General features: G+C 33.8%; 2 protein-coding genes and 1 long non-coding RNA gene across 3 annotated transcripts; 1 reads left to right on the forward strand and 2 right to left on the reverse strand.

Moving 5' to 3' along the window:
• Positions 1-5074: 5074 nt before the first annotated feature.
• Positions 5075-9734, reverse strand: LOC125205044 (proline-rich receptor-like protein kinase PERK15). The gene is made up of 8 exons (XM_048103843.1): positions 9122-9734; positions 7878-8399; positions 7561-7650; positions 7402-7472; positions 6507-6583; positions 6186-6333; positions 5658-5819; positions 5075-5531 (listed from the first exon to the last, which is right to left on the reverse strand). The coding sequence occupies exons 1-8, from the start codon at positions 9462-9464 to the stop codon at positions 5256-5258; spliced, it is 1689 nt and encodes a 562-aa protein (XP_047959800.1). The 5' UTR covers positions 9465-9734; the 3' UTR covers positions 5075-5255.
• Positions 9505-12234, forward strand: LOC125205046. Its single transcript, XR_007173697.1, has 3 exons — positions 9505-9625; positions 10723-10798; positions 11637-12234. It is a non-coding gene; the product is annotated as an uncharacterized LOC125205046 (long non-coding RNA).
• On the reverse strand, positions 11431-13266 carry LOC125205045 (stage V sporulation protein K-like). The gene is made up of 4 exons (XM_048103844.1): positions 13188-13266; positions 12943-13114; positions 12152-12246; positions 11431-12083 (listed from the first exon to the last, which is right to left on the reverse strand). Exons 1-4 carry the CDS (start codon positions 13230-13232, stop codon positions 11580-11582), a joined length of 816 nt encoding a protein of 271 aa, XP_047959801.1. The 5' UTR covers positions 13233-13266; the 3' UTR covers positions 11431-11579.
• Between the last annotated feature and the right edge of the window lie 505 nt (positions 13267-13771).

A 13771-nucleotide genomic window follows, 5' to 3' on the forward strand; every position in this document is an offset into this window, starting at 1 on the left:
TTTTTTAGTGGATTATGTTTGATTGATAGAGCACTCAACTTTCAACCAAATAATTCAATAAATTTAATAGTCCAGTTGAGAAATAATTCCAAAACATTTAAATGTCATTTGACCCACAAGGCTATAATAGGGCACATGTTTTCGTCCCAATTTAATTGCATCTATTCTTCTATTTCAGCTCCATTACACGCAACGCGTACCACTGCAGTACTGCTATCTTCTCTCACAAAGTTTCTATTCGTCTAGTCATTTTCATTTTTTAAAAAAAAGTGTATATTGTTCTAAAGTATTATTTATTTGATAAATGTATCATGACAAATTGATAATGCTAACCATATGTATGAATATTTTTTGGGTAATAGAAAGGGGCAAAAGCCGATTATAAAACAACTGACGAATAAATAAAACAACTGACGAATAAATGAAACACCTAAACTATTATGCAGTAATTAAAAAATTAATATTTTATCTATTTATGATAAGTTTCTTTCTCTAATGAATTCAATCTAGTTAATTTTTCGCTAAAAATATATCAACCATTTTTCTTTATATTTCACTTGCTTTATTAGTTTTGTATTAAAATTTTTATCAATAGTACTACTCCATTTGTCTGCTTAGAAGTCTGGTTTTTCTATTTTGGCATGTCCATCAATAATAGTCTAAATTTATTTTTACTATAAATGGTAAATAGGTCTCACATTCAGCTAACTATTTCACACATTTATAAAAGTAGAAGTATATAAAAAAGTGAGAATCATAATTCACTATCTTTTTCTATTTATGTTTCTTTATATTTTTATAAATTTGTACCGAAGGAGACTTCTATTTGCTTATGAATATATGGAGTAATCAATAACAAATAAACCTAGTGTGTCCCTACTGCCCCCCAACTAACATATTATATGTAACGAGTCTGTTCAATTATATACTCCCTCCGTCCTCGATTAAGAGTCATACTTTGACCGGGCACGAGTTTTAAGAAATGTAAAGAAAAGTTGGTTGAAAAAGTCAGTGGAATGTGAGATCCATTTTTTTATATTGGTTTTATATAAATTATGAGTGAATTGAGTTAGTGGAATGTGAGACCTACATACTATTTATGGTAAAAATAAAGTGTAACTCTTAATTGGGGACAGATTAAAATGGAAAATTGTGACTTTTAATCGGAGACGGAGCGAGTAATGTGATAATAACACCAAAGCTAGTACTAGTACTAATTTGGCCTTTGTAAGTTTGACACGTGTACTTAATATATTCTAATCCATATAAGTTGAGTTCGACAATTAAATCGGAACACTATTCACTTGAATAATCAATTTAACTAATCTTCAATCCAAACAAAATCAATTATTGTAGGAGTATATTGTATGCAGTGTCAATATCAGCTGTCTACCTTTTAAAATGTGCTAATCCATAAAAGAAATAAACCAAATTGCTGACTTATATAATTAAATAGAGTCTTCATTTGCAATATAATATCTCGATTTGACTTAGATGCAAGCTTTAAGAAATAAGAAAAAAAAGAAAAAAATTTAATTAAATATAGATCCTACTTTTACATGCCGCATCCGAATGCCAATAAAGTTCTTATTTTATAATTTGATTAGTCTGCCAATAAGTTATAAGTACGTTTTATATTTCATTAATTTATTTCACTTATAATTTATCATTAATTTGTTCAATTGACATTCATCATATTTATAAAATTCATGCTTAAAAATGTTAAATACCTATTACTAGACCATTGGAATATTAGTTTAATAATGAATTTAAATTAAAGTGTGTAGAGTATTAAAATAGTTTAATGTAATTACGTCGACATTAACGTAAACTGCATGATACATGGTTTATGTTTGCCCTCTCCTATACGCTATAGCCACGTCAACATTTCCCAAATTGCCCCTCTTCTTTGACATAATTCCGTCCAATCGCTATCCGTCCACGTAAGCGTGCGGGCTCCACCAACTAAAGCCATAACTCTCTTCAATTCGACACCTGCCTCCGCATCCCAAAGTGCCAAGGCCTCTATTCGCGACAAGACGTCGGAGGATTCATCCACCGTCGGTCTTGAAACTGCGTGATCTCGAAAATTCCAGCAAATAATATCATGATACGGATTTATTTTCGTAATATCTAGACAATAACTTCGAGAGTTTCAAGTTTTTCAATCTTTGAGGATAGTTTTTCTTGTAACACACCCTCCAAAATTGTTATTCAATATAGTGGGAATTTTTTTCATTGGTGAGAAATAATAAACTTAGGATAAAATTCGTGATATTATTTGTCAATTTTAAAATTCATGAGAAAAATCCAACTTTTTAAAAGTTTCATAACTTTTGATGCTTAGTAATTCCTAACTTTCAGTGTAATAAAAATACTACTGATATATTAAACAGTGATATGCGTATATGAATAATATTTTTGTGTTGATATTATTTAAATATTAATATAATTGATATACTCATATTATTGTATTGATATTTTTAATACGCTGAATTTATAGTAACTAAGGTTATTATATTAAATTAGTTATCATCTTAATACAATCCTGAAAGATAGACTTATTAGTATTCCATCCGTGCACATAACGATATATATTTTAATAAGAAATTGTTATATTAAGAGAGATGAGAGATTAGAAAAAAAATGGAAAAGAGAGAAATTTCCATTTTCAAAATAAAATTACGGAGTCCTACTATTTTTTTAGATATTCTAAAATGGCAAATGAGACCATATTTATTTTGTGGAAAGGTGAAATACTTATTATACTCCATCGGTATGCAGCGATAGTTCCATATAAAAACAACAAAATAGAGAACAGTACTGAAAACGACATAGTGTATCTCTTTCATGTTCGTAATAATAAGCTCCGCCTAATTTTATTTGATTAATTCTTGAAAATAAACAAAACAAAAACAATAATATTGAATTATTTTTCTTCTTTTGTTGGAAACTCGCCTAACTTATTTCCAGTATGGAGTAATATAGTTCCAACCCGAAAGTCAAGATAAAAACAAATTTGGAATAATATTTTATCTATTCTTATCATAATATTATGAAAGAAAAATTAAAAAATGGTACTCACTTCTTTAATAAAATGGTCTCTACCTACAAAATAGTAATAAATTAAAATGGTCGCTATGCTTTGGTATTTGTGGTTGTCCTAGTAGTACTTAGTACTATAAGATAGGTGAGCAATATTTTGCAGAAAATATAAATTTATGTGTTTGTTTGTTTCAAAATATTTTAAAACAAATATAAATGGTCAAATTTCAAAGTTTGATTTGTGTCCTACCTTTGCCGACGAAAAATCTGTTAATAAATCAGCCTTTTTATTACTATTCCCTTCTTTTGGCTCTAAAATAATTATACAAAATTAAAATTTCCTCATTTTTAATGGAGTACATAAGTTTTCTTTAATCTTTATTCTCGACTATCTCATTTATTATTACTCCATCCGTCCCACATTTGGAGTCACTTATTGTTATGGCTCGGATTTTAAGAAAGAGTTGAAGTGTGTAATAAATGAAATGAGATGATGAAGTGTATAATAAATAAAGTGAGATGATACAATGTGTAATAAATGAAGTGAGATGATGGAGTGTGTAATAAATAAAGTGTACAATGTGTAATAAATGAAGTGAGATGTTGAAGTTGGTTGAAGGTGGGTCCCTTTTGACTTTTACTTTTTGTTTTGATTTATTTAATGTAGATAATGTCATTTTTATGTAATTTTGATGAAGAATAGGGTAAAATTGTATTGTCAAATATGGAAAATTCTAAAAATGACTCTTAAACTGAGATGGACTTTTATGGCAAAAAATGACTCTTAATCTGGGACGGAGGAGGAAGTACTTAATTAAATTAAGTAATATAGGAGTATAAAATAGTGGATGTCTTTTCAATTCAATGCTATTTAATGGAAGTTTCTCACACTGATTGAGATAAGGAGTTTTCTGATAAAGATAATGAAGGGTAATTTGGTTGTCTATTCGAATTGTCATATCGGAATGGAAGATAATAAAGTCTTTTTTTATTGGTGTCTCCATATTATATTGATGTGATTAATTATTGTACTAGTACTACAAATCATCATAACTTATGTACGACTCTAACTTAGATTAGTGATTGAAAATAACGTGAGTCCAATTTTTTCTCCCATCAAATATGGGTATTAATTTATGTTTAAAAAGTTCTTTTAATTTGGGGACAATATAATTTTCAATCCTTTTATGGTAAGGAAAATAGCTTTTTGTTTTGTACTATTTGTAATTTTATTATTTTTGGTTCTGTAAAAAAAATAATTATGTTATACTCAAAATGTTAATTATTAATTTGAATTTTGTGAATATTTTAATTAAAATAAGATTAAGAAATTGGAAAAATAATACTCCCTTTTTCCCATAAAAAATGAGACTAATGGGAGATATCACAAGTTTTAATGTGAAATTGTTAAAATAAGGGAGAATATAAAAAATTGATTGAAATAATGTAGTGGATGGTGAGATAAACAATAAAGTAAAAAAGGAGAAAAAATTCTATAAATATATATGAATTATTTATATGAGACGATGAAATTGAAATTTAGCTTATTTCCATGGATAAGGAGTACATTAGATGCTTTAAGTGACACATGAATAGTCGATGGAATTTGACATTGTGTAAAATCAAAATATGTCCTTTTAATTATTGTGTCACACAAACTCATAAAGATAAAACGTTTTTTTGTCTCAATTTCGTACAAATCCGTCCAAACTCATGGACCCAATCCACCAACTTAAATCTTTCATTTATTCAATCTTTATTGCTGTAAGTTTGTTAACACCAAAAAAAGTAAAATAATAAGTTTAAGAATCCAATGCAATTATGAATCCAATTATTTATGAAAATGGGGAAAGCATTTTTTTTCGTGTGTAATTTTTGTTTATAGATGATACCATATACTCCAATAACGTTTTCTTTAAATAAATATTTCGAAAATACTTCTTGCAAATTTATAATCATGATTAAATTTTATTAATCTCAATTAGAATTTAATTAGTATACAAGAAAGAACATAAGCACAGGCCATGAGTTGATTAACAGAATGCTAGTTATAAATAGCACCAGCATAGTGAGAATATATGCTGCAGACACAAATATCCAACTAACCTACAAATAATTCACATCAGAAATAATTTACACAGCTTTTTCTCCTGTATTCTCAAGTAACATCTTCAGCAAAAAATAAAAAATAAACAAAAATAAAATGCAGACTATGTCACTTGTATGTTTCTTAGAACTTCGCTGCTTGAGCCGGAGGGCCGGAGGCCAAACTCACTAGTCGGGCCGCTGTACTCACTTACAGTGTGTTCCGCACTTTCTAGTGCCATCTTCCTGAACTTTATCAGATCCTCTTTGTACTGTGTGGTGTCGTATAAGGAGTCGTAGTCTGAGCTATCGTGAGAATCATTGTTTAAAATGTTCTGCCTTGATTGAATGGGCTCGGTCAGGTCGTCTAGAGGCAGCTTTCCTTCCAAAGCCAGTATTATCTGCATCAAGATTCGAGAGTGCAAAGTTTTAAAGTTGGGACCACCTTCGTTGAAGTCGACATTTTAAATGCAGAGTAGGGACTAGGAGCTTGTTGGGTTGTTCTAGGCAAGCATATATAGACGTACCTGACTCATCTTTGGCCTGCGTCGAGCCAAATGACGAACACAGACAGAAGCACAAGCAACCATCCGAGCCATCTCTACAGAGTCATAATCTTTCTGCAACCTCGGATCAGCCACGCAATCAAAGTTGTTATTTTCCAGAGCTTGCGAAAGCAAAGGCCTTGCCTGTATTGATTTAAACAAGTTATACGTCTGAAGCACGTGCAGAGCCACCTAACTAAAAGGAGGGGATGATGAGCAGAAAGCATGGACACAAGCAAGAAAATAATGGTAGTCGGAAAGCATGGATTGATTATTGCAGAAATCCTATTAACTCATGGCTAGCTTTCTTCAACGAGCTTTTATAAAGTTGAAATTTCCAGGAATTAATTGTCAACAAGCTTTTATCTTATATGTGTGTCTCTTAAAATTGACATGTATACTCAAGCATATAGCTTGTTACAAAGCTCAACATAACTCCACTAGAATTAACGCAAATACACGTGGATCCTCATTCAGTAAGTACAAGGACAAGATCGAAGAAATGCTCACCCAATCAATGATGTTGTCATCAAGGTAGTTCTGTGATCTATCGATTGGCCTGCGACCAGTAATCAGCTCCAAAAGGACAACGCCAAATGAAAAGACATCTGACTTCTCTGTCAGCTTTCCAGTAAGAGCATATTCCGGAGCTAAATAACTGCAAATAATGAGGTATACATCAATGAAATATATTGTGTCGTCAAATAAGATTATACAAAATGACTTGTGATATTTTGAGATGAAAGCTTTAGTCTATATTTCCTTTCAAAGTTTAGCAGTTTAGGCGTCACAACCATGAGTGAGAAGTAGAAAGAGTCTCTAGAAGCTTACCCAAAAGTTCCCATTACCCGAGTGGAGACGTGAGTATCAGTATCTGAATAGAACCTAGCCAGGCCGAAATCTGCTACCTGGATTTCAATGATGACTTCAATTAAAATAAAATTTTGAATTTCACTTAAAAAAGAGGATTTACGTACAAATATTAGCAGCAGACCAGCAATCATCTTTCTTTCAGAGAACAGGGTCAAATAGGTGAATTATTAAAAATTGAGAAATAAGCAATTAGAAGAAAAAAAATGACTGCAAGATTCTTTACTACTTTTCTGTCTAACCGATTATCGTAGACAACATATTCTCCTATGGTTTAGGAAGAAATTATTGAATATAATTAATCAACTGTATGAACAAAGCTCTTTCTAACTAAAGCTATCCTCTTTCCTCCTTTTCATGCTCTCCATGATCTTGACATGCTCTTTTTAATCAAACTATAACAGTAACACCTATGACACAGTGACTAGATGTCTTTTTTACATCCATATGGAGTACTTACTACTAATGCACCTAACCATTTCCTGCTTTTTAATATCTGAGACTTATAATAGTCTCCATCAATCCAAGAAGACCGTTTCCCCCTAACATTGGAGCCTTTGTATCTCCAATCGCAGTCAAATATTAGATGTACGAATTCAAGTATTTTGGGTTTCTGTTTTGGCCACGATTCGAGCGCAATGTTTGACTTTCTGCTCTCTGATGGAGTATAGATTCCAGGGACTAATTATCTTTCCATTCTGTTCACTTTTTCTGTTTTTTTCTCTCCATTACTGCCCACCATAGAGAATATTCTATAGGAATACCGAGTCAAAATATGGTCAAGATCAAGTACTCAGAAAAAGTACAGTTGCAAGGCCAAATGGCCAATAATAACTCCTAGAACATATAAACTCACCTTCGCCTCAAAATTTTCATCAAGAAGAATGTTAGATGACTTGATATCACGGTGTATGATCTTAGGATGACCTGTTAATATCATCAACATTAATGTGATTAAGTCCTTTATGAAATAGAGTAGAGATAATGTTCATAAGTAGGAGCAGGTAAGACATACAGTCCTCGTGCAAATATGCCAATCCTTTTGCCGAGCCCAGGGCAACTTTCATCCTAGTAGCCCAGTTTATAGGATGTTTGCACACCTTCCCTGCATCATACACATCTCAGATTATACAGTAATAAAAAAATGAGATGGAGCATGACAATTACATCAACACTTTTAGCCCCTAAGGTTGGGAAACAGAGTTAAATGTTGCAAGTGAAAAAGACTGCTGATGAAAATTTAAAGTAGTAGTATCAAGTATTTAGGCAAAAGTAAAGCTGTGTATATGGCAAACCTACTGCAAAAATAGTCAAGTGAAATCCATCACATACCATGTAAGTGGAACTCCAGAGTTTGATTAGCGACATATTCATACACAAGCAATCTTCGAGCCCCTGAAATGCAGTGCCCAAGTAGTGATACTAGATGGCTGTGATGAACACGACTTATAATCTCAACCTCTGCCTGAAATTCACGCTCCCCTTGACCACTCCCCATCTTTAGCTGCTTGATTGCAACGTCTCTGCCATCATGAAGCACTCCCTTATGAACATATCCAAAACCACCTTGACCAAGGAGGTTGGAGTCAGAAAAATTATCTGTTGCAAGTGCAAGTTCTTCATAAGTGAAGGTAGTTTTTGTGGAATCCAAACACGTAGGAAGGGTTGTTTGTGGAATATCCTCTATGGAGTTCAGGCTGCTACTAAAAAAGGGTGGAGTAGTGGATACATCTATAGATTGGTGAGAATTTGATGAAACAACCCGTGGGGGAGTAGGCTTTGGAAGTTCAAAGACGTTGAGGTTAGATGGTGGAGTAGGCGGCATGTTGTACGGTGGACCACGATAAGGATCATCTGTAAAAGCAGAGAAGACAATCTCATAAGGTATGCTTGGAAAAAAATACAAACAGAGACATGGTCATAGCGACAAAAAGGGTGTCGAACAGTCAATAAAAAATCATGTTACTCTCAAAAAACCTCTTAAGATTGCTGCGATCCTTAATGCTTGTAGTATGAATAATCTTTAACATAAGCAACACAACCCATAATTAAGAAAATTTCTTTTCCATCACCAAATTCCATCCTTAGACCACATGTTCTTCAAACTCGATGACGGTTCCAATCAGCAAGAATTTCTAAGTGAAGAGCCAAGGGTAGCAAGATTCACTATGTAGCAATCATTATGTCATTAACGTTGAAGATAAATTCATCCACTGAAGAATGTCGACATCCAGTTGGGGCTATTCACACACAGAAAACGCCAGACGATTAAAAAAAATCACTTTGGCTTGGATTACATGAAAATTCCAGCACCAGAATCTAAAATAATAATTTTAAACCTAATCTCATCAGCAAAAGAATAATCATGAAACTAATTTATTCTAAAATCCCCAAATCATATGTCAATTTGCAGACAACTGTAGTCTCTTTTGTCTTCACTAAGTCAACCAACCAACAAAGAGTCTCCATCTCCCCAACGACTTCGCCATTACTAAAATTATTCCACACCACACCATACGCAAGAGCAAGCAATAAAAAATCAATAAAATGCTTAAAGTAAAAAAAAATTCATCAACCTTTGGGATTGAGCCCCTGCTTCTGCGAACGACCATAACCAAATCCTTCCTCTCCAAAACGCTTCCTCCTCCTCCTCCTGTACCAAATCACAAAAATACCAACACAAACCAGCACGATCGATCCGCCAATCCCTATCCCCACTCCCAGCGCCACCAGCGTCGCGCGGTTGTTTGACGCTGCCGTAGGCGGCGTAATCGCCGGCGGAGGCGCAATCGTCGCCGGCGGAGTGATATTCCCCGAAGGCGGCGGTGGAAGTAGCAGCTCCGCCGGGGTAGGAGGACCTGGCGGAGGCGGCGACGACGTCGGAGCCTCAATTGCCACCGGCGGCGGCGGCGTAGACATCACCGGAGCTGTATCGCTTCGGATTTTCCTTTCCTAGAGAGAGATAGAGAGAGAGAAAAGGATTCCTGAGACTGCAGAAGCTGCTTTAACACATGGTGAAGATGGAAAGCGACGCAAAACGGCGTCGTGTGGGCTCCTGCTGCGCAGCGGTGGGAGTGGAGGTGAGAGGGATGAGGTGACGTCGTTTAATGCCTTAATTTCGATTTTTGGAAATAATTCGGAAATCTTTCTTTTTCTATGCACGTAATTAATAAGGGACGTCGATTTCTCTACATTCTTAGTTGGATTATTATTCCAACGTTACGCATAAATTATTAGTATTCCAATTTTGGTCTTCTTTCCAATTATAATCACTTTGCAAATATCAAATAAAATCTCTTTCGTAAGATACACCTATGTTCCCTTAAATATAGGTCTACTGTAATGAGACAGGATTTCAATATCATTTGTTCATATGTTATGATTAGAGAAATAATATTAGTATAATAATAAAATGGGGGACTAGGAGAGTCAGGAGACGGGTGAATGCAACTGAGGTGGTGATATCAGGACGCGCACATAGAAGGGTCATTTACTATGTTTTTTGTTCGTTAATTATTCATTGTCAGCAACGATCGTCGCACTGTCTCTATCTTCTAGTATAGGCGACGACATTGTTCACGATATTAGATTTTACAAATTTCTTTTCTTAATCTAAAATTTAAAATCTTATAGTAGTAAAAGTTTGGAGTATGTATGGTCTAGTGTTTGGTTCATGAGCCTACAAGCTATGAATTCCAAAATTTGGGTACTAAAATAAAATTTTGAATTATGCAATCTTGGTCATGGGTCGTATGTCACGTAATACACAATCAAAATTAATGAATGCAAACTACTCTATTATTGATCACAAGTATATATGTAGCACCATATTGTTTGGGATTAATTACAAAGCAAAATCCAATTTCAGCATTGTTGTGAATTGAACCTAATTCTTAAAACGTACATTGATATTTCAAGACTTCGATAACAAAATCGTCCCTCTTATTCTCTTACACAAATATGGAAAATTAGACATTTATTTGAGGTTTAAATTGTCTTCACATACTATCAATTTTATAGTCACCGGCGTCTCGCTTTGAGGTTAAAAATAATTAGTGATAGGAGTAGTTACTAGTTAGTTAATAATTTATATAATGAACACATATAGACTTTAAAAGCCTCAATAAATTATGAGAAATGATGTTGAATAAATATTTAAATCGGTCTTTGTATTCAGATTAATCATTGATGTACAGTTATACTCCGTATGAGAGTTCAATGAGACCACACTTCCATTTAGAACAAGATTCATGGTATTCTTTTCATCTTGAATTATTAATTATCTTTCATTTATGTCATCTTGAATTATAATTATCTTTCATTTATGTATAATGTATATGCATCAATTCTATGTTTTATTATTCTTTTAATGCGTATTAATTAACTCTTTTGTCACGTTGATTACTTTAAACGTAAATCAATTTTTTATGATATCAGAAAAACGATCTTCCTAGATTAATAACATGTGTAATTTTGACCATTATAATAACTTTTGGTTTGTTAGACAAGATAATAGTAACATGCTTAGGATATGTCAAAAAGAAGTTTGTTTATAATTAAAATCAGTCATAGGGGTGAAGACCAGATGTATAATTATGAGATATGATGTAATACAAGCATCCTGAAGATAGACCAAGATATCGAAAAATAGTCAAACAAGAGAGTAGTTACTAGAATAGTCCGAAGTTATTTGTCAATAAAAAAAGTTAGGAGTAAAGATGACAACCAAATGATCCCTAGAGCGTAACACTAAGATTTTTTATGCTTAAATTCTTGTAGTATGCCACATCAACTAGAACCCATGTAATTAACTGTAAGGTATTCTTTAATTATGTAATTAGTTATATCATCATATGACATGATGCACATGAACCTGAAGAAATAGTTGTGACAAACTGCATTAGCAAATCAAGAACTGGCATTAACTAATGCCGAAATAATTAATAACTACTGACTATGAACTGGAGTACTATATGGCAACATAAACTATTATCAATTTCTTCATAATCATAAATTTCCCTATTTTCTGTAAAATCACAAATTTAACAAATGCTTGAAGATTTCTGCCCCATTCTGTATACCCATTTCTAGGTTCTTCAGTGAGATGGTATTCTCACCAGGCCTAGCCACTTTCTTTGCCTCAATTAGCATCTGATCCAGCAAATGTGCATTCAGCAAGCTTCGTAGATTGTGAGGCGTAAGCTCAGCAATCATCCGAGCAATACTGTCCGTGCTGCAAGAACTGTCCAGCTCAAAACCACATAACATATCGCTCTCCCCTTTAATGCTCGCCTTCTTCTCAAGAATCATGGCAAGATCTTCGCAAGTCAGGTCGTCGAACTGTAGCCTTGTTGAGAGCCTTCTGTACAAATTGAGGTTGCACTTCATGTATTGGTTCAAGGCCCTGTGATTCCCGGCTAACACGATTAATGACTTTCCCTTGTCTATCGCAGCTATGAGCTCCTCCATTGTATCCGAACTAATGGGATCTTCCTCGTCTATCTTCACAAGCAGCAAGCCGCCATTTGCATCTCTCATCTGGTCATGTCAACAACACTTTGTTGTGTGGTGTGATTCTAAGAAATTCTGTATTATGCTAAACAAACCTTTTGATGTCCTCGCATTTCAGTCACAGTGTATGAAGACAAAACTCCGGCCAAATAAAATAGTTTACCAATTATTCGAGCTACTGTGGACTTGCCTGTTATGAAGGTTGCAGATAGCAATGAACAGCTAGAAACAAACATGAATATATAGAGCATTGTGGATTTTCCACCTATACACACCACACATTTACAAAATTAGCTGCATAGAAGAAAGACTTCATTGTATTCCCACTATTCTTTTTCCAGATAAATTTTCTCGAGCCTTACCTTAACAGGTATATGAAACAGACATGAAACATTGACAAATTCAGTAGGTGTATACAATATACAGAGCATTGTGAAATCTCACATCTCACATATTATAATGAGAGTAATATTTCCAGTTATACACACCACAAGTTTTCAAAATTAGTAGTTACATAGAAGAAAGACTTCATTGTATTCCATTTGCAATGGAGAGCACACACCACTCTTCCTTAACAGCTATGCAACACTGGCTATCTAATTTTTAATGGCAGATAGACAAAATTCAACATCCAATCTAATCAAAGAAAGTAGCTGCCTAAAAGGATATGAAATCTATAGTCATGGATAACATTCACAGCTAAAATAAATGGACTAAATAAAAATAAAATCTCCTTATTCCATCTCAAATCCAAAATTTCCATCAAAGGCGATCATCCACTAATTACCCCCAATTACTGCATAATCACACGCAATTTTTCCCCATTGCACATAACAGCTACGAAAATGCACATAAACCACGATTGATTGCAATTGTGGAGGCGTACCTGTTCCATTTCTGCCGACGAACACCATGTGAAAGGGCTTTGGAGGTACAACCCTAAATCCGTCGGCAGCGTTCTTCTCCGCATCAATTATTTTCTGCAGAATTGATTCCAGCTGCTTTTTGATCTCCCGCAGCCCCACAATACTGGAAATTTCACGCTTCACTTCACCCAACTAATGGCAGAAAAAACACGAATAAATTAACATGCAAAACAAAATTCGGAAGGGAAGATCGAAATCTAGGTACCGTTGGTACGTCTTCGTAAAAAGTTTCACAGTTGCTAACCGACATTCTTCGTCGATATTGGTTTAGATGTGTGATTTCGTTTTTGGATTTTTTTTTAATGCAATCATTTTAGGATTATAGTAATTGATTTTGGAGGGAATTATAGTATCTATTTCCTTAATTATTCTTATTTTTCAATGTAAGTATTTTATAGAATCGAGATTTGGTAATAGACTATACTCAATTTGATATCCACAGCCAGAATATAATTTTTCTTGGCATACAACCCACCTAATATGACATTATCATTATATATACAATTTAATTGGAGATACCAAGACGGAGACGACGATATCCACCGATCTGATTCAGATTGGCGAACGGGAAACCGAAGCCGAAATCTGATTGGAGAAGTCGGCATTGAAGTTTATACATTTGATAGGCTTGTTGTCTAATTCAGATTCAGAATCATCTCAAGAAGACGACGTCCATCCATCTGTAGGTTAACAATTATCAGTTGTGTGTAGTAATTTTCCTACGTTATGAACTGTGCGTTCTATATTTCGTTTACCGTAATTTATGTACATAATGAACTGTTTTTTTAT

Source organism: Salvia hispanica, chromosome 2, assembly GCF_023119035.1.
Source record: "Salvia hispanica cultivar TCC Black 2014 chromosome 2, UniMelb_Shisp_WGS_1.0, whole genome shotgun sequence".
Classification (NCBI taxonomy): domain Eukaryota; kingdom Viridiplantae; phylum Streptophyta; class Magnoliopsida; order Lamiales; family Lamiaceae; genus Salvia; species Salvia hispanica.